Source organism: Mchenga conophoros, linkage group LG8, assembly GCF_057382185.1.
Source record: "Mchenga conophoros isolate Kocher_MC1m ecotype Shallow Benthic linkage group LG8, M_conophoros_male_GT1.1, whole genome shotgun sequence".
NCBI lineage: Eukaryota > Metazoa > Chordata > Actinopteri > Cichliformes > Cichlidae > Mchenga > Mchenga conophoros.
Window position 1 is genome coordinate 11,839,407 of NC_140533.1, and position 20,772 is coordinate 11,860,178.

Genomic DNA, 20,772 nt, shown 5'->3' on the forward strand with positions numbered 1-20,772 from the left:
GGGGAGCACTACTCTGTGCTGCTGCTCATTCATCAGCCCACAGACAGGCCTCCCTGCCTGGGAGAACAAGAAGGCGAGGAGGAGGGCGGGGGCTGGAAGTCTGATCTGGCATTATGTTATTGCTAAGCACCGCTCACCACAACAAGAAGTGAAGAAGACCCCGCTGCGATCGTGGTAATGCATTATTTTCCAGCATGCACTGGTACTTGCACAGAAAGCTCTGCAGCAAAGAAAGGCCGATGAAGAAGAGTATGCTGTGATGAGACCGCTTCATAAACTATGTGGGTATAAACACGGAAAACAAAATGTTTTTTTCATTCCCATTTACTTTAATGAGCTAATTATGACTTAGTTAGGGAAGGAACACCCTGTTTAACAAGCCCTCATCTTAGGTTGCATAACACTGTAGTAAGCTGCTGAAGATATTTGGGCCAGCCCTGTTTGTGGAGCTGATTGGGATTCTGTGTCCTGTGTGCAATGAGGGGAGGGGTGGAGGGCTGCAACGCACTCAATGTCCAATTAATTCACAAATAAAAGTGGGGCATCCCTAGTGCCCAGACATTACCCTCGCTGACAAATCGGCAGCACAATCATAAGCCGCACAACACAATTTAATGAAGTCATTAAAGAACTATTAGGCACGACTGGCGATCTGTCATGGCGAATTGCCACATGCAATAACTTGGGGGGAAGGAGGCCTCTGGCAGGGGAGTGCAAATGAAAGAAATACTGCCTTGCCTTGCTTTTCTTTTTTAAAAGTATTTATTATCATCATCATCATCATCATCATCATCATCATCCGCGTGTGGATGTGTGTAGATACAAATGTACATTTGATGTTTGTGTGTCAACTTGTGTGTCAACCAGCCATGAATCTAAAAAATGTATTATGAGAATATGAATGCTAATGGAGGGACTTGCATCATGGATTGTCCACAGTTGCGCGCTCGTTGCATAAAAAGGATTTACATGAGCCGGTGTGCAGCGTGCACAGAATACTGCGTCGGCGTGCACGCCCAGCCATCACTCAATCATTCCCTCTCGTAGTGGATTTCGGCTGCGCACGTGCAACTTAGACAATTTCGGTGCCACGGGTGTGTATGCGGGGGTTTTTTGTGCCCGCGTGTTTGTGTCTGTGTACAAGACAGAGGGAGGTGGGCAGACAGGGATAATTCGTGTGAGGAAAATTAAAGCTCTGGCAGCTCGTCCATCACACAGATTAAATTCAATGGAAAGATAAAAATGTCAATGTTACCCCTGCTCCTGCTGCTCGCAGCGCAGAGCCACCGTCGACAGTGATGAAACTTCCCCCCTCTTTCTCTCTCTTTCTCTGTCCTCCAGCCTCACTCCTCCCTTCCTCCCCCGACTCCCCCCTCGGCTCTCTCAACTCTAGATTTTCATTCTTGCTCACACTGGGTTCAGTACACTTCTCTCCCTCTCTCTGCCTTCATCTTTCGTCGCTATCCTGCCTCTCTGGTTGATGTTATCCCCTCTTCGCACCATTCTCCATCATTCTGCGCTTCATCTTATTTTGCTTTTATTACTTTTTCTATCGCTGAATAACACCTTCCTCGAGGAAAGGGTGATTACTTTGGGAGAAAAAGGTGGGATACTGTTGAGAGGACTCCAACATGAACGCAACATGGTAGTGAACTGTGATTATATAACAACAGTTAAAAAGTGGAACTGATTTGCTATAAATACAGCCTTTTACTTGAAACTTCTGCTTCTTGTCCCTTCCCCCCCTTTCTTCTTGAGAATGTACATATTTCTCACAAAATTTAGAGAACAATGTTGCAGCTTTTGCAATCCCTTGGAACAGCTGTTGCTCGTAGCTGTCCGCTTCAACCACACACCGTCAGGTTGAAGCTGGCACTAGCCTTTACAGGTGTTTCCCTTGTAACCCTCCGCTTGCTGCCAACGCCCTCCCCGCTCCTCCCGGCTCTGTCTTGTGTGCCACTGCCACCTGGCAGCAGGCATGGCACTGTCATCTGGAGCTGTCTGCCAGCAGACACAAGGTCACCCAGACGTCCCCCGGCACTAGCGGGGGGTCCACCTTCTGCGTGTGTGTTTGACAGGGAAGTGTATGCCGTTCCAAGCGAAGCTGTCGGAGTGTATTTCTGTTACGGGCTTTTTATTCCTACCAGCTTGTGTTTGTCACCTTGTATGCGCATAATTTAGGCATACGTGCGCATGGAATTATGGTGAACAGTGCACTTTGATGAGCGTGCCCGTTCTCCTGTCTGTGTCAGAGGCGAAGAGAGAGTCCCTGCTGGCCCCAGATGGCCAGTCCCTCCCGCCTCGCCACACCAGACCAGTTCCACTGGCCAAAGTCAGCACTGTGTGATATGAAACCTGCAGAACATGAACACACTCCGGAAAAAAAGTATTCAAGTAAAAACCAAAAGCAGCTCAACAAAAGGAGCCTGGAAAACTATAAACTTATAACAATCATACATCCTTCCCTTGAGTCTACTTCAGAAAAGCCCTCCCCCGCCTGTTCTCTCTCTTATCCAGTACTATACAGTCACCACTAGATGGCTCTCCAACTCCAGTCTGTTGTGTGTTGGGTGCCTCGGTGCCTGTGTGTGTAAAAGAACTGGCTGCTGTGATCTTTCTAACCATGATTAATGGCCCCATTCAAAGGTAAGGAGCTCAGAGGATAACTTCTTTTACTGTAAGCCACAGTGCTGTGGCGTGGGGAGCACTCCCTGCACTTTCTGCAGCAGAGAGACGAGGTAAATAGCTCCGGGAAGACAGGAGGCGCAGAGAGACTGAGCAAGGAAAGCTGTACGCAAGAGTGTTTAAACAGGAAGGAGGCATGCTGCACTTTCTGATCACGTGATTTTTATTATGATTTTCAAATCGACACATGCCCAGTTTCAGACCATTAAAAAGTGTTTATCAGAATATAAAAGCATCCCCCGCCTACACACAAGCACTCTCCCTCTCTTTTCTGCTGGGAAGTAAGTATGTGTGTGTGTGTATGTGTGTGTGTCATGTGATCTGGTTGAGGTAAAAACCCTGCTGGCCTCTGTGGTCACACCTCTCCCAATTACTTTATCAAGTCTGACTGCATGCGTGTATGTGTGTGTTCACACAGCCCCCGGGGGTGCAATGATTGGAGCAGACGCCTGCTCTTTCACTCTCGGCAGGTGAGAACATATTCATCACAGAGGCCTGCCAAGCCTGGAGACACCCTGACTGCTAATGCCAGTCTGCATCACGACTGCATCTCTGCCGCTCGCACATTCGGTGGATACTCTTTTCAAATGGAAAAATCGGAACAGCTTTGACATGTGTTGTCAGATTGTGCTGGAGGATGGGGATGAATTCTTACGCAATGTTAGCAAAGGAGCAAATGTCAACAAACGCTGCGACTTAAGACTTCCTGCAGTGGCCACAATCATGTCAAAAACCCTGGGATTAAAGAGCGGTGATGAGATCTGTGCTTGTCCCTAAATGCCCTGTGAGGGCAGGGCACTCTGGGTAAAAATGATCACGTTTTTACTCACACTCCTTCGACATCCCAACTTCCAGGCACTTCTGCAACCGACAGTACTGGCAGCGGTTGCGGGTGACTTTGTTGATGATGCAGTTCTTCTCCCGGTGACAAGTGTACACCATGTTTTTCTGAATGCTTCGCCGAAAGAAGCCCTGCGTGACAGAGAGACAAATGTGTAAGGTATTGAAGAGACAAGGGGAGGGTTGTGTCGGTGGAATCATTGGTAGAAATATGACTGCCATAGGAAATGGAGCAGTTAGTAGTAAAATTATAAGCAATTTTGCATACTACATGTGTTTAGGCTTCCTCGTCCAAATTGCGCGTTTGTTATGGCATTCGCCTTTTGTTCACATTAAGCAAACAATTTAGAAATAAGAAGCAAAAAGAGGCCATGCTGAATACTTAGAAACATCTGCAAATAAAAGGCAAACAACAGCCAAGTCCAGCAGTGGCGTAATCTGTGTGTAATCACTACAGAGATAATGGTCAGTGAACTGTCACCAACTTATGAGGCTGCCCACCTGCTCGGAGAAAGCTCAAATGAGAAACCTAAACAATAAACGATTCGGGAGGTTTTTCCAAGTCCAAAGGCTTTTGGGGTAAAAGGCACAGGGTTATTGGGTGTCACATAACCATGGCCTAGTTTAGAGAGCCAGAAATAAGCAATTCTAGATCCAGGCCAAGTGCATATAATTAGAGAGAGAGAGAGAGTGAGAGCGAGAGGGAGAGAGTGAAAGAGAGAGACTGACTATAGGCTAAAAGTGTTGTGTAAGAAATAAAATGTAATCCAGCTCCATGGGAGATGAGGGGAAAAAAGGATAATGAACTCATTTTTGGTCAGTAGGCTGAAATGGGAGATTTCTGTGGACCACAAACTAGTTTTTGATTGCACAAGCACGAGCAAAAAAATATCCGATTTATACGACATGCACACCAAGAATGTGGTAAGATCATTTTTAACTCCCTAAAAATTTAAATACAAAAAAAAAAGAAAAGGTAAAAAGCAGTGCAAAGTTCAACCTGAGAGAACCCAGACCATCTCACATGCATTGAAAAGTAGTGCATCCCAACCTATATATTCCTTAATATGCCTATGCAATAAAAATCAATGTTCACCCGTGCAGCCTCACTGCTTAAACATCCCTATCATGTCAGAAAGATAAAGAGAGGTTAATGCAAATTAAGCCCAATTGAGTGAGTACTCAGCAAGCAGGTCTCTGGACAAATGTAATACAGGTCAGTGTCAGTATTGATGCGACGAGGTGGGTCATGTTTTGTGGGTGGGACCAGCTGGGGCGGGCGAGAGGGAGCTGGGGTGGAGTGGGGTAGAGGAGCTGCCAGGGAGCCCCATCCCACGCAGAGGGATTAGCTTTGCTAGCTGACAGATGGCTGATGGATCTAAGCCCGCAATTTGTCCTTCCCGGATCACCGGCCTCTTTCTACATCTCCTGTCCTCCCGCCACAGAGTCATTCAGGCTCCTGATAGGGGAACTGTGCGCAGTTTGTCACGTTTGTCATCTGTTTCAACAAGGCACTTTACAGGTGTGGGCGATACTTGTGATTACGTATGATGGCCTCCATCTCTGGCTAGAAAAGAAAGCCATTTGGTGCTCAGGTCACCTCGTCAAACCCTTTTTCCCCCTGACTTTGTAAGCGCCTCACATCTGTGCTGCAACATGTCAGGGTTTTTTTTTTAATTTGAGAAAAAAAAGAAAAAAGAAAAAAAAAAAAGGGGGGGGTGAAAAACACAATTTCCAATAAAATGTGCATTTTATTGCAATGCTTCCAGCAAATAAACAATGCATTTTCTGCTGCTTTCAGATATTTCCAACCCCCTCTCACCCCCAGCCGCCACCCTGGAAAAGAGCTGTTATCTCACAGTGCAACCTGAGCAAACAATCAAGTGAAAAAGAACAAGGATTGTAGCTTATTTATAGCTGCTGAAGCTGAGGGATAATTCTCCAGTCTTTGTTTGGGCGAGTATCATCTCCTCTTTGATCCAATAGTGCCCCGACCCTGACCCCAGGGTCATCAGAGGATTGACCACTGCCTGCAGATAATGCAGAGGCTCAGGTGCCCGCTTGCAGCACCTCCTGATTGGCTGTTGCTGCTGGCTCGTGGGGCAGTCGATTGTTCCTGCCACCACCACCACCACCACCACCACCACCACCCCCTCCAACTCCTTTTAGGAGTCATTGCTTCCTGTGGCTCTTAAGCCTCTTTTTGTATCACCGCTTAATCCGCCCGGCGACAAGAGCCCTCAGCAGGCCTGTCAGCCACCCTGCAGAGTTCAGTGGAGATGAGGGCGGCAAGAGGAGGGAGAAGGGAGGGAGGCACGAAAAGGACGAGTGAATGGTTCCTAGTGCATTTGTGATTGCGAGTGTCATGTGCTCCTAAATTCCCTGCTGTCTACCTGGTTAAGAGCTTTGTGTGCTTGCGATCACGTTTCGCTCTGTGCACGTGTGTGAGGAAATGCTTTACTAAGTGGGATGTAAGGAGTGCCTAGAGTTGGTGAGTTCACAGGGAAGCACAGGAATCTTCTCTGACACGAATATCACACTGCGCCTGGATTAGGAACGCGTTCCCAACCTCCTACTGCGGTCATGGACGTGTGTATATGCAGGCCTGTGCTCTTGCTCCTATTACGAAACAACTATTGCAACAGCTCGCACACTAATAAAGGCTTTGTTTAACAAAAAGAAAAACACCAAATAGGGGACATTCATCACGGGGAGGTTGGGTTTTTTTTTGTTGTTGTTTTTTTGGGGGAAATAGCCACTTCCCTTGCACTGCAGTGCATACCAGGAAGAAAGAATGCCTGCTTTGCACTGGCATGCCTCAAAGACAAAAACATAAACATGAGGGGGTGGGCATGCATATTTAATGTTTAAGTGTTAATATCTGCAGGGGGAAAAAAAAAAAGAGAAGTGCAATTCTAGTAAGTGTTTGCGAGCGGTAGAACTTAAACAAGAGAAAGAGCTGTCTCCAAGCAGCAGAGCTCGATACCCCCCCCGCTCCTGCTTCCTCCGTTCACTGCAGCCCCCAGGAAACGCCTTTGTAGTTTGGCATGCTGCAGTAAAGCAGACGCTGCTAACCCTCAACTTACCCCAGTCTCAGATGAGACACCGTATACATTCTCACGCCTGTAGTGTTGAATTATTGAGTATGCTATGCCAAGTCATCTCCTCTGAAGTGAGAGATGCGGTGAAGGCATGGTGAACTTTTCAAATTATTACTGCAGCTACTGAGTGAGGAAGGCAGCGGTTTGTGAAGAGGGATGGGACCAGCAGGTGACAGCGGCTGTCGAACTAATGAGGTTTTAGGAGTTTTAGTGCGATTATGACAACATGTTACTAACCTGATGAATTGTTGTGCTGTTAGGGCAATGACATTATTTGAATGGAGCACAGAGGTTTATGTTTTTATTGCCTGCCTGTTTGGTAATGCAAAGAAGCGCCCAATTAACTGCTCCCTCCCCCACCTCTGCCTCAGTCTAACAGTGGCTCCCTCCCTGTATCTACTCAATATATCTGATTGACTGAGTAGAGCCGCTCATTATTCATGCATTCTCTATCTGGTTAATAATCTACCATTCACAGTAACACACCTATTCAGCTGAGAAGGCATGCATGCCAAATTTGCTCGTGGTTTTCTAGATAAAAATTTTATGACCTGAATGCGAAGAGATGAAAGAGCAGAATTTGTATATAGCGGAGGTGTTGCAGGGGGAGAGAGGCCGTCGAAAACTGACAGTGAAACCTATCTAGTACGTTACTGCTTTTCATCTGAAACAACTTATTTTGTGCAGAATATCTCATGACTGACTAAAATATCAGTTATATCTCCAGTGCATGAAAGCCTTCAAAGGCTGATTGCAATATTGGTTCTGACACAACTGCTCTACAGTCAGAAAGAGCAACACTCCAACCACTAAAGATGTCTTCATCATGTGCTTAATACACCGTTTAGAGTTTTTAACCAACCAAAGGAAGTGTATAATAACCGATTCAGTTCGTTAAGGAATAATAATATTATTAAAAAAAAGACTATCCACACTTCAGAATGTTGTAGTGTGAATTTTACAGTTGTTTTTTAACACTGCCATCTGAATATGTGAAAGAAACTGCTTTATATTTTCCATTTTTATATCAAAAACCTCTCAGATTAATGCAGATAAAACTGCTTGAGGTGACACAAGGTGTGTTCAAAATCAGTAGACACACACACACACACACACACACACACACACACACACTAGAATGAGGTGTGATTTAGCCTCATTATGTATCTTATAACCCTGCTTAATTATTGCCTGTGAGACAATGGGGATACATGTTAAGTGAAAACATTAAAAGCAGATTAAGACTTGGAATAGCCGCATTGTTGCAGTGCATCTTTTGAGATCAAAGTCAGAGCTCATTACATGCCAACAATCAGAGGGGGGGAAATGGATACGCCCACTCAGCTTTGAACCAAACCTGATATCCACTCTCTGTGCCACAGACAACTAAAATGCATTAAATGTCTAGAAATCCCAACTTGCTAATTTAAAAATAAAAACCAAATTGTATATTCCTGAATTGGTCATTCCTTCTTAATGATAGTTTCACAGGATAACCCTTAGCCACTGAGGTCGTTAGCATCATCAAATCCCAGCATGATGGTTCTGGGAAGAAAAAAAACAACACCCATCAACTGTGTTTTTTGGTTTTGGTTTGGAGCTTGCATGCTCTCGACATGCCCGGGTTTTCCCTGTACTCGTCCAAGGTGTACCCCTGCCACCTGTCTTATGACAGCTGGGATAGCTTCCAGCCCCTGTGGCCCTTAACTGAAGATGATGAATGTATAACTAACAATGTATAAATAACAATGTAGCTTGCCATCACCAGTGTGTGAATGTGTGTGTGAATGGGTGGATGACTGGATATGTAAAGCGCTTTGGGGTCCTTAGGGACTAGTAAAGCGCTATATAAATACAGGCCATTTACCATAACTAACTGTAGCATGTAACAAGCTTACTAAATACAGCATACTTAAGTAGCTGTGCATCACCATTATCTGCACATCTGTGGGGGTGAAAACTAGGCATGCACCAAATATGAAATCCAGCAGTTCCTGACGTTTAATATAAAAATTAGACTGATCGCACATGCTTTCCTTCGTACCAAGAAAACAAAGAAATCTTTGCAATAAATGATGTTTTCAAAGCCTCTTTCAGCTCCTTGAAAATAAACTGGCGCCTGACACTGGTAAAGGTGCAAAACTGACAGATGAAGGGAAACCTGACAACAACATGTGTGCAGTTCACTGCTGGTGTAATGCTAAGCATCATCCTGTTGTTCAAACTGTTTGCTATTATAATCTGACACCACTCACAAAATGTCATGCACATGCCGATTCTAAATGAAATTATTTCAAATATATTTTAGACATTCACGTATTTAAATGGATTCATACATGTTTTCACATATTCGGATATGGCAGCACACAGTTAGGACACTTCTGACCCTCCTTTGCTTCCAAAACTTAAAACAGTAAAATAAATACATATTCAGATACTCGAGTTCATACATGATAATTACAAAAGCGGTGAATAGTAAAAATATCAAGAAGAGCAACTACAACATCACCATTCTCGTGCATTCAGACACTGAACATCTTCTGCTGTAAACATGAAACAAAGACTGACAGCTCTGCCAATATTATACTTACATATATTTCCATTACTACTTATCACACGTAAGGACATGCAAAAACTAAATTTCATCTTGACCAAAGTGGTGGCTGGAAACTGCTGTCTTTTGTTAAACCAGCAGTTAAAAATGCTACTTGTTAATCGTCAAACTACCAGGATTTTCCTTGGAAAGTGGATGGAGAAGCACAATAAGCAGCATTGTTGTTGGCCCAATTTATTTACTCTGCCAAGTATTAACCTGCTGGAAAGCCGGGTGTACTTTGTATCACACTCCCAACTTTCCTGTGCTCTCCTCCCTTTGTGCATTCTTTTCCTTACTTTATCCCTTCCCCCTGTGCTCTGGGGCGCTGACCATCTTTTACTTTTGGTGTCAGTGAGTTCAGCTGTGGCCCCTGTGCCCTAATCGGCTGCCCCTCCAGCCATCCCAGCTTCTCTCTCTCTCCTCTTTTTTCTTTTTGCTTCTTCATGCCTTCCAGAGCACAGTCTGCTCTCTCGCTCTCAACCAGCTTAGGCCTCTCAGTCTTTGAATGGTAGCGTCTGCATTTCTACATCCCGCCTGAGTGTGTGTCCTTTAATGTGGACTTTTCTTTTTTCAGTACCCGTTTCCTTTCATTAGGCTACTATCCGTGCATGTATGGAAACAAATACACACTGGCCGAGGAGCCATTGGTCACAACTAGTACACCACCCTGCCTGTGCCAAACATACAGCATGTTTTAAAGGCGAAGACTTTCGCTTTTTTTGATAGCTAGAAGACGACCAGAGCGTAAACAGAAAATATTAACAGCACGTTGGGTTTGTGAAATGCACACACCGTGCAGATATAAGGTATGCACCTGGCAGTAACATTACATTAGATTGCACAGATCCCTGCTCCTCATCTCTATCCTCCTCCGAGCTTACACAACTCTGGCTCCTTGCCTTGGGAGCCGTGAGATAAAGAAGTCTGTGTGCTCACACTAACAGGAGAGCGTGTACACGTGCACACAGCAGCTATCAACTGATAACAGAACAGATGGGCCTTATGAGGCCTCTTCTGCACCTGTGCAACATGGCTGTATTGATAATGGACAACCGATGCAGACACGTCAGCAAGAAGGCGATACGAGGAGCAGCAACACTCAAAAAGAAAGAAAAAAAAAAAAACGATGACTAGATGACAAAATTTCACATTTTGTTCATGATAAGAGGCACATTTATCATATACGTGTAAAGGCCTGAGTTTCCATATTCTTGATTAGACAGCTCAGTGATAATGTCAGTGATAATTCTCAACATGCATTCAAAGACATCTAAAGTCAACAGAAGAAGAAGAAGAGAAAAAACAGGGGGTGTGAAATACTCAAAATGATGTGATACATCATTTTTATCATATGAGCTATAAAAAGTTTTTTTTTCTTTTTTCTTTCCAGTGGAAATCACATGAAAGCAATAAGATTGACAAATATCTTGCTTGCTTGGCAGATTCAGAGGAAGGCCGGGAGTCTCACCTTGCAACCCTCACAGGCGCTGACACCATAGTGGTACCCTGAGGACTTGTCCTGGCACACAAAGCAGGGCTTGTAGACGCGGGGTGGAGGGGGAGGCGAGGGCGGGCTTGGCACTATCTCCTCTGAGCTGGTACTCTGGGTCTCTATTGCTGTGGAGAGGAAAGAGCAACAAGAGAAAAAGGTTAGTGGACGCTGCCAGATGGAGCTCCGGCACACTAGCAATAATCAATGAGTGGGATAAACGCATAATCTCGTGTAGACACTCACACAGATCTTAAACAATCCAGTGCAAACAACATGAAGGGGGAACGCTCTCAGTTTCAAGTGTTTTCAGATCAGCCACAGGAAAGATGCCTTCAAAGAACAAACACTCTTGCACACACAGAGGGAGCACAAATGAATCCACCCCTCTACAACATTCTTATTTACAGCTGAATACGTGGTTTCTCTGCCTCTGTTTGGACATTACACAGGGGGTTACATCGCAAGCAGGGTTCAAAGGCAGGTTTTCTCCAGGCGGCCTCGAGTTGTGCCTTTTAAATTTCGTGCTCTTTTTAAGTGCTTCAAAATATAAAAAGGATTAAGGGTACACGCTGTACTAGTCAAGAGAAACAAGCTGATTCTCACCAACCAAGACAGGTCTTTGAAACTCCACTACCCCACACAAGCTTATTTAATATCACACAGGTAAACATGAGGTTAATTACTAAGTAAAGGGTGAAATGACAAACCAAAGAGCAGTAAGGTGTATCAAGTTATTCCAAAGTACATTTGGTGTCTTATTGTAGCATTTCTAAAAAAAAAAAAAAAAAAGTCCCTTCATTCTTATTTTGAAAGTTCAGTCACTTCTGACCAGCTATCTCTGGTCGGCACGCTGACCAGGTTGCTTTAGTGACCGTTATCCACAACATTTAGCTGCTTCACTGGCGCCTCGTCCAGCAGTCGGAAGTACTCCAACTCCACAGACTTGGGACTGCAGGTGGCGAAGGTAATCCTCCTTCCACATTGGTTATCAGCTGCGAGCTTGATGTGCTACTCTAAACAGAACCAGCAGCAGGTGGATAATAGATTCATGAACCACTACACCGAGCTCATTGAGGCAGGAATACAGAAACGTGGACCGAGGGCCAGTTCGGCTATAAAAGGGAGACACACTGAAGAGGCAAGACGATCGCTCTGCACCCTTATTTATTTGTCACAAAGAATAAGCACCACTTTATAAATTGCATAACTGTGTGCGGCGGAGTCTCTGTTTGAGTGAATGACACACACATACAAACAGCATGTATCCTGTCATATCATTTGTGCATGTACATGGTAAACAAAGCGACCAAGGATTATACAGAAGTAACCTCCCTTCACTGGCCTCAATGTTTTGTGTATTACAAAACACAGCGCTTCCATTAGATATAACAACACACATTCACAGCAAAGACCTTCACCCTGTAACTTATAAATGAAGCCAGAAAATAAGCCACAAACACACGAGTGATGGAGCAGACTGGAGCTTTAGAATCCCATGCTATGGCACTCAAAGCAGGTTCAGGTTCATGACATGCAGGTGTGCACCCTTTTAACCCACATTGCTCCACCCAGCATCATCAGCTTAACAGAGAGAGAGAGTGTGCGTTGGCAAGAGGCTTAGGAGTTACCAGCACCTCAGTGCTTGTGTGTAAACAAGCCGTGTACAGTATATTATCAGAGGGGGTTGGCTCAGCAACACACTCCACGTGACTACACTTCAGACAAACCCTGCGCTTGCATGGTGCCTGCACTGCACAGTGGGCAAAATAACAAAAGAATGCCTGCCTGCCTGCCCGCCCCCCACATGCACACACAACTATCCTTTTATACTGTCTCTGTGCAGGTGTCTACTTGCCAGTCTCTACGCGAACAGAGCAGATGGTGCAAGAGAAGATTATATTCAGAACAATCACAATAAATCTGATACCCTTATATGTTCCTGTTTCCTGGAAAAGGGTAACAGACACAATCACACTACACCAAAATCTAGTCCCTCCAAAGCCTGCTTGTTATCTCTGCCATCAGGAGAGAGAGAGAAAGAAAAAAACAAACAAAAAAAAAAAAACATACTGCGTGTCCGAGCAGGTTTCAGGTGTCGGAACAGCTAAGCTTCAAAGTAATAAAGCTCACTTTGCATCAGCTAACGGTGACACTTAATAAGGCCTAGCATAGCGAGAGGCGTCGTTTATGAGGCCCAGATGTCGTATGCCACTTTCGCACCGACGGCGACCTTTAAAGCTCTTGGTGTAAATTGGTCAATGTGATTTAAGGGGGGAAATATGTGGCTCAGAGGGGGGAGATAGTGGTTTTCATTATTTTTAAAAGCAAAAAAAAAAGTTTTATGGAGTGAGCAGAGGGGGGATATGGGGAATGAAAATGATCTTTTTGGATAATGAAGGGTGGAGATAAAAGGAGGAACAACAAATCTAGTTTTAGGGAAGAAAACTGTGTTGTTTGAGTAATAAAGCAAAAGACAAAAATACAAAACAGATGAAGTGCCTACAGACATCAGCTTTACTCCTCCCTGAAGCTTCAGAGTCATCAGCAGGTGGTATATCTGTCCAAGAGACTATTTGAAATCAAAAGAAATCTTCAATCTGACTCACGATTCCCCATTTAGTTGAACTCGTGTGATCACCCGTTTAGTTGTGCTTGGATACAAAGAACGGGACTAAAGTCAAAGCAAGAAGGTCCAGCTCCAACCTGCTTTCGATCATATTTTATTGGTAAAATTCGGACCTGAAGTGATCATTTTAATTGACAAACACAGAAGCCTGGGAAGGATAATCAATGCCAAAATCAGCTGTATCCATCTCACACCCGCTGCTGATGGATTCACTGCCTGCAGGCATCGTAGATGGAGAGAGGGGGTGGAGGCTGTCTCACTGCGCAGCAAAGTTTACAAGATTTGCCAGATTTTAAGATGCGCGTCAAATTAAGCTTTCATTTTATCTTGATCATAACAATTCATATAAGCCAGACATGGGCACTGTAGTGGTTTAAAACATACTCTCAGACTCAAAAGTATAAAAAAGCGTGATAAAGGACACGACTGGCTTCTTGCTCAATGCGTACACACATAAAGAGCAGAGTTATCAGCTCTAGATTGATCTTTCACTTCACTTGAGCTCATTACAGAAAGCATCAAACTGGAATCTTATCCAGAGCAGCAGGTGATTTAACTGGACCAGAACCTCACCAGCATCTATCATCACTGATATCAAAAAGGTAACGTGTATGCAGAGCCTAAAGGGTACTAAGAGACGCTACAATACCCTGCCATAGCCGGTTCATCCTGGCGCCATCTGGCAAGCAATTAAAAATAAAATAAATAAATAATAAAAATCGAAAAAAAAAAAAAAAAAAAGATGTACCACCAGACATCAGGGTAGCTTCTTTGCTCTGACTGTGAGGCCACTGAATTCACCCTCCTACGCTTCATCATGAATTAAGCTTCAGTTATCAAATATCTCGTCATTCATTTTTTTTGGTAATACAAAGGGAACGCATCTGTTTGGTTATACAAGTTAGTGTTGTGTAATGATCACTGAAATTAATCTTGAAAGCGGAATCAGTGTCCTCATCGCCGCATCTTTAAAGATTTATGCGTCAGATGAGAAAACTCAAGCTGCAGCTCAACCATGAAAAAAATAAAATATTTGCACTAAATCGGCAGGTGGTATGGAAAGAAAAAGCACCACCCTAGACTTAACTATATTACACAAACTTCTGTTTGCACTTCAATCCAGGCATTCAATCCAATTATAAACATAACAGAGAATAGAGGGCAGGAATAATACATCCAAGAGAACATGTGTGGACATATCCAGAAAAGAAATTACAAATACAGGAGGTAATTTTGTCCGAAGGATGTGAAGGATTCAGTCTGAATGAACATGACAAGGACGACAGATTGTGGGCAGGGAGACGGCCTGCCCTTTGTTTGCATATTGCCGTTTTATTGGTGTCATTATGAGCCATCTTTGCCCATGCCACTGGGCCATGTAGTCACCACACTCATGTCAAACAAATTAAACTTAAATAGAGCAGGCCTTACATAACACCGCATCTTTTCTCATTACGGATAGAAGGGAAAAGAAAAAAAAACATTCACAGTTTTGCGCGCTCTTCTGCACCTCTTGATGTGGACTGATTACAGCCCTGCATTATTAGGGTGACCACAGAACTATTCATCCACATTAAAGCTGCCATCATTAGAAACACATAGACAAACAGATGTGCCACCCACAAGCACACACACACACACACACACACACACACACACACACACACACACACACACAAATCACATCTATGCTTACATTTAAAGCAGGCTAAAGGGTCTCTAACACACAGAATGTACACTCGCTTAATGAGAGCACCCATGGAAATCTGGGACACAGGGATAAGAGTCTGTGAGAGGGCTGGCGACTGTAATTAAATACAATGGCTGGCTTCTGGAGCCTTGTCAAGCTGAGGCATGGAGCAAAACAATGGCAGGCCTGTGGACAGCGAGGCAGAGGAGCTCAGAAGAGAGGACAGAGCTATTTAGTCCTTAAGCAGCTCTCACCCATGCATTATTCAACACCAGCCTGCATCCAAGCTCTGATCAACACCACCCATCTTACAAGCCTGCCTTTTGTATGATCTGCAAATATCATACGCACAAGCAGTGGAAAAACTGACTCACGCTCGCCTGGAGAGCTTCCCTCAATATCCTTGAAACACGTTAACACTGGGGATGTGTGTGTCTTTTAAGGTTTCCAGATCCGAGCCCCTTCCAGAGCTAAGTCACCGCTGTTAACTTCAGCTAGAGTATCACTCCTTTAACCAAGGCAGAGCAACAAAGAGCAGACAATAACCTTAGGGGATGTCGGTAGGAGTTACTGATAAGAAATCTATTGTGCTTCGGTGGGGAACTGAAACACAAACCATATGGTTGCAACAGTTGTTAAGCAGACACAAGGGTGAATGAAAGTCTGCAGCAGCCTGGAATTTTGTCAGACGAGTCCCAGCAGCGGGAATAAGTGACACAGACTGCCAGGTGTAACCAGCGAAAACCAAACTTGACATGGCGATGACTTGGAACTGCAGAACTTCCCTTAAAGGAAGCTTTGTCTGACCGCTGACTCGTGACCGTGTCTGAGAGTTACGAACGGCGGCTACCAATGAAAAGTTTGAAGCATTCTTTGGTTAGAAATTGTAGCGAGGAGCCAAACACAAAAAGAACAGAGTTATCTAATAAAACCAATTCTGAATGACCAGTATGTCCAAGCACCTTGATTTAATTTAGTTACACATCTCCTTTGATTCCCAGACAACTCTTATACACATGTGCGTGCATGTGAATGTGCACGTACGTGCAAGCTACCCCCAGATGTCTTAATAGCTTAATGTAGTGCGGTGTTCTCGAACTCAGAGCCAAAGCATTTTTGATTTAATTAAGTTCAAGTGTGAGTGGTCTGTAATGCTGCTCTTCAAATTCACTTTGCATACATCATGAGCCACAAGTGCACTTAGAGCGAAGCCGAGGCCTCCCAGCCACATCCTCCATAAGCAATTACCACAACACTAGACTTAAATGGACAAATATGCACGAGAATGAAATGAAATTTATTCTTATGATAAACTATCCTTAGATGTAATACTGACACAAGATAGCCTGGCTAACATCAGCACTTCAAAGGCATCAAGACCAAGAGGCATACACGCTCTCACACATACACAAACCCCACTGGCTATTATCAAGCCTCCAGACACCAGGCCGTCTCGGCCCAGTGCTGCCGAGCAGTTCTTGAGGTTCAGCTCTAGGTTAGTCCTCTGAGATTTGATTACCTTCATCCCCACTGGTTACTGGGGCCAGCTGTGAGGCATATTAATGAGATTTCACCATCATTAGGGAGAAGCTAAGTACATTAGCAGGCTGGCTGGTTGGCTGGCTGGCTGAACTGTAGTAAAGACTATTGCAGAAGAGGAAGGAGAAAAAAAAGGGATGGAGAAAGAGACAGGGCTTCATCGGGGTCCTCCACTTAGCTGAACCCTATTCAGTCAGACTATTGCGCTCTCTGGGTTCCATTAGATTATCTGGACACACAGACATGCACATGTACAGACACATGCCGGCCATCTGTACGCTACGTACGACATATAGACTTCCATTTGTGTTTCTGTACAGTGTGTGCTGGAGAAGAGACATCAGACAGACCACCATGCCACAGGCTGCTGCATTAGGACTCGCTTTGAAGTCTGCTTAAAATAATGAGGTGGGATGGCCGATGGAACAGCCCTGTGGATAGAGAAAGCCTAGGGAGTTGTAAGCCAATGTATCATGACTGTCCACAAAAACGAAAAGCAGCAACCTAAGCGCTGTAACAGAGCAGCAAGCGAGCAGAGAAGGGCATCATTCATGCACGGTGTTTGACTTTTACCAAATATTCAGACTTTATTTCTGTTTTTCAATGTAAGGAATGCGTGTAAGCATAACAGACAAAAAAAAAAAAAAAAAACTTACACACATATGTACAGGAATGCTTTGTCAGCACTCTTCAATTACCGAAGGGGGAAATGGGACCGCTTCCTTGCTTACGGGGAAATCCTGCCATTCTCTAACAAAGCGTCATAACAGCTCTCTGCTGAAAATGGACTGGGGTTCCATTCGCCGCTTTCACACCGATTACTGAGGACACACACACACACACACACACACACGCACAGACTGACAGCTGTAAGGAGACGACCAGTAGGGTGTGTTTGTGTTCAAACACAGAGTGCGAACAGTTATTAGATGGGAGAAGGGGGAGGAAACTGGTGGCGAGGCCGACAGGCGTAAGCGAAAACACACGCTCACAAACAGGAGAGCCCGGGGAGGTTAACATCGGGCAGGAGTGGAGCGCAAAGCCTCCTCCGCTAAGTGAATTTTTCCAGTTCATCCTTGCCAAATGTGAGTCCCAGAGCTTTGAGCAGCAGTCATATTCAAATTTCTGCTTGTCAACACACAAAATAATCAACAATATATAACTGAAGTTTTCCTGGTGGAGGGCTAGCAATGGTAATCATGTCTCCACAGCTGTTTTCATACAAACTGCTGGTAACGATGGGAGAATGGGGCGAGGACACAAGCGGTCCATTCGCTTTAGCCCTCAGCAGGAGATAACCTGCTTTGGATGTGTTCACACTACAAGCATAGATAACAACAGGCTGCTGACTGTGAAATCACCCGACAATTACCTGTGCTGCCCTAAAGCAGAAAATCAGCATAATCAGACATCGCACGGACTCTGTACTGGGGGCAGTTGGTGTAAAGACCATTTAACCTGTGATCAGCCTGAGATATTGAGACATTTGCGCTCTCATGTGAAGTTCCTTCGAGCAATATCTTTTAAATCAAAATGGCTCATGATTACAGCTTAGTTTGAACAATGTGAGTGTGCCACCTAAACATGCAAAGACAAAGACTCATAGGTAAGACGAGCAGACTGCTCACAATCAGTGCTCATATGAAGCTGGGTTAGGGAGATTATTGGGGATTGCCTTACTTCCCTGGATGTGCTCCACCTAAGCTGCTGCATGTAAAACCTTCATTCTACCATCTCAACGTACAGAGAGGGGGCAGAGCGAGGTGACGAGAGGAGGACAAAGTGACAGAGGAACACGTGAAGTTACAGGACTCTGTCACTAGCGGGTCTCCAGGCTTTCTGAGCATAATAGCGACCACATATTTCCGGAGTTGTGCAACAACAACTGATTCCAAGCCCTGTTTGAAGGTCACATGATTCACATATATATTTCAAATAAAGCATCGGACATCACACTGCCCTTAATGCAAAGGAAGGGAAGCTCAAACTGACAAGTTTAGCCTGATTATATCATTTTCTGCAGCAGATGTAACATCACTTCCACTTAAGTGAGTGCACTGTGGTCTACATTTCAGGGAAATGACAGACTAGTATTTTGCAACCATTGCAGATATCCAGATTCTGCAGAGAGCAGAAATTGATGTGACAGCTTAAGTTTTTATTGTGCACCATGTTTTGAAGACTTCACTGACTTAAGACAAAATTGTTTTTGATGGATAACGCACCAAATTGGGGCCAAACACCCCAAGCCGCCAAAATAGTCCCATCCCATCTAGACTGCAAGAAAAACACACACGTATGTGAGTGATAAATGAGGGCCCGAGCAGAGGCCGAAGGGCAAGGCGGTTCCCGAGTAGGGAGTCTTTCTTGCCTGTTACTACGATCTCTCCTCAACACCAGGAAATGGTGATGTTTGTCTTGGACCAGGAGTGGGGAAAACAGCAGGTTGGGTTTAGCATGGGTAATTTATCTTCACACCTGGACGAGCAGGAGTGTCTGCATGCATAAATGTAACAGTGAGATGCACTTTTATTTTCTGCTTTATTAAGGGAAATAACTAACAAAAATGTAGTTAATCAAAAAGTCTTGTATGAAAAGAGCAAAAGTTAAAGGATTTTAAATTGGCGGTTGTCCCCTTTAAGGTATCCTCGTGCAGCAAACACAGCTCTCAGTGCAGATGTTATGCTTGGATCTCTCATAGGAAGTCCTATTCTGACCACCTGCTGGTGCAACTTTCACTGGATATCCTCAATATGTCTGAATGCTGCGTTAAATTTCAATTCTGAGAAGGGGACAAGACATTTTTGGCTAAATTTAAGGTAGTCAAATGTTTCTCAGATACAACAAGATGATGAAAGAAATTCACATGACACCGCCAATAATAGGGTGAATTTACGATACAGAACTTTGGGAATTTTGAAGAAAACAATGTTCCTGGTTGCACTCCTGATCTGATAAGCGTTCTTTGGAGATACAGAAGGTTCTTTCACAAAGACCGCTGCTTGTTCTGTCATTAGGTCTTAACCAGAGACCACTCATCACCAATTATGATCCTTTTCGTGACTGCATTAGCATTACAAAAAAATTTGTTTACTCCTTTACAAGTTTGGGGTCGATGAAATTGTAAATGTGCACCAGCAAATGCTCACATTTCCAGGAAGCGCTCCAGTTCTAACACTGGAAAACTATCTCTGCATTTTAAGACAACTGATGTGAAGCAGCAAATAAGTTTATATTTATAAATGCAGTCAAACTGTATCTGGCACTTATGTAAATGTGGATCTGCCTCTCCAAACATGTATACTGTGTCATATTCTGTATGTGTCTCGGAGCCTGTGCATGTGAACACCAGCATCTTCTTGTCAAGGCGAGGCCTGGTTTTTATCAGCGCAGTGGCCCCCATTATGTTCCCAAAATCCTTCTCCAAGGGGCCCAAGAAAACTTCCCACTCTGTGCTGCCAGGACTCTGAAATAACAACACGCCAGGTTTTCCTATCACAAATGGAGAACGAACTGAGAACATGTGTGGACAAACTGGATCGTGGGGGGAGGGAAAGAGCAGAGAAATGAGTGATTCAGCATATGGCAAAGGTGAGCTCTACGGGTGCTAGACTTTTTAACGGAGACTTCGTGTTAACCTCAGTAGCTGCTATGTCCCGCTGCTGCCACATGCTGGCTTTTGGTACAGCTAATTCTAAAACACATTTCATAAATGCAATAAAACACTCCAACATTTAGGGACCCAACTGAAAGAAAAACAAAAAGACAAACACATCAGAAGGCATCCAAAGACTGCCATCTAGCTGGAGAGAACCACAAGATCCCTGACAACAACGCTCCCTTGCAACCACGAGTGATGCGGTGTAACTCTACCCAGCAGCTGTCCATGCCTGCTGACTGACACTGGGACTATGTGAATTGGCACTCGCCCCGGGCTGACTGGAGATATCTGGCATGAGCTGATGGTGTGGGACATGGTGGTGAGCACAAGGGGGCAAAAGGCAGCCCCTGTAAGCCAGAGGATACCAGGATGTGCTCTGGAAAAGCAGCACATTTTAGTAGCCTGTCGAACTATAGTGGAGACTCCGTGATAGTGAGTGCAAGAATATAAGCTCTTGATTAGAGAGCCATTAATCCACATGATGCCCACAATGGATCTGCCATTGAACATGGAGTTACTTTAAAAAGCTGATCACACACATT

At 44.4% G+C, this 20,772-nt stretch overlaps 1 protein-coding gene across 8 annotated transcripts in view; it reads right to left on the reverse strand.

Moving 5' to 3' along the window:
• The window catches only part of raraa (retinoic acid receptor, alpha a), a 143,302-nt gene that overhangs the window by 5,119 nt on the left and 117,411 nt on the right, over positions 1-20,772 (reverse strand). For all 8 annotated transcript variants that reach the window (XM_085284121.1, XM_085284118.1, XM_085284115.1 and 5 more), the window contains 2 exons: positions 10,691-10,839; positions 3,516-3,657 (listed from right to left, as the gene is read on the reverse strand). In XM_085284121.1, the coding sequence (XP_085140247.1) occupies positions 3,516-3,657; positions 10,691-10,839 (291 nt within the window). The remainder of the gene's footprint in view (positions 1-3,515; positions 3,658-10,690; positions 10,840-20,772) is intronic.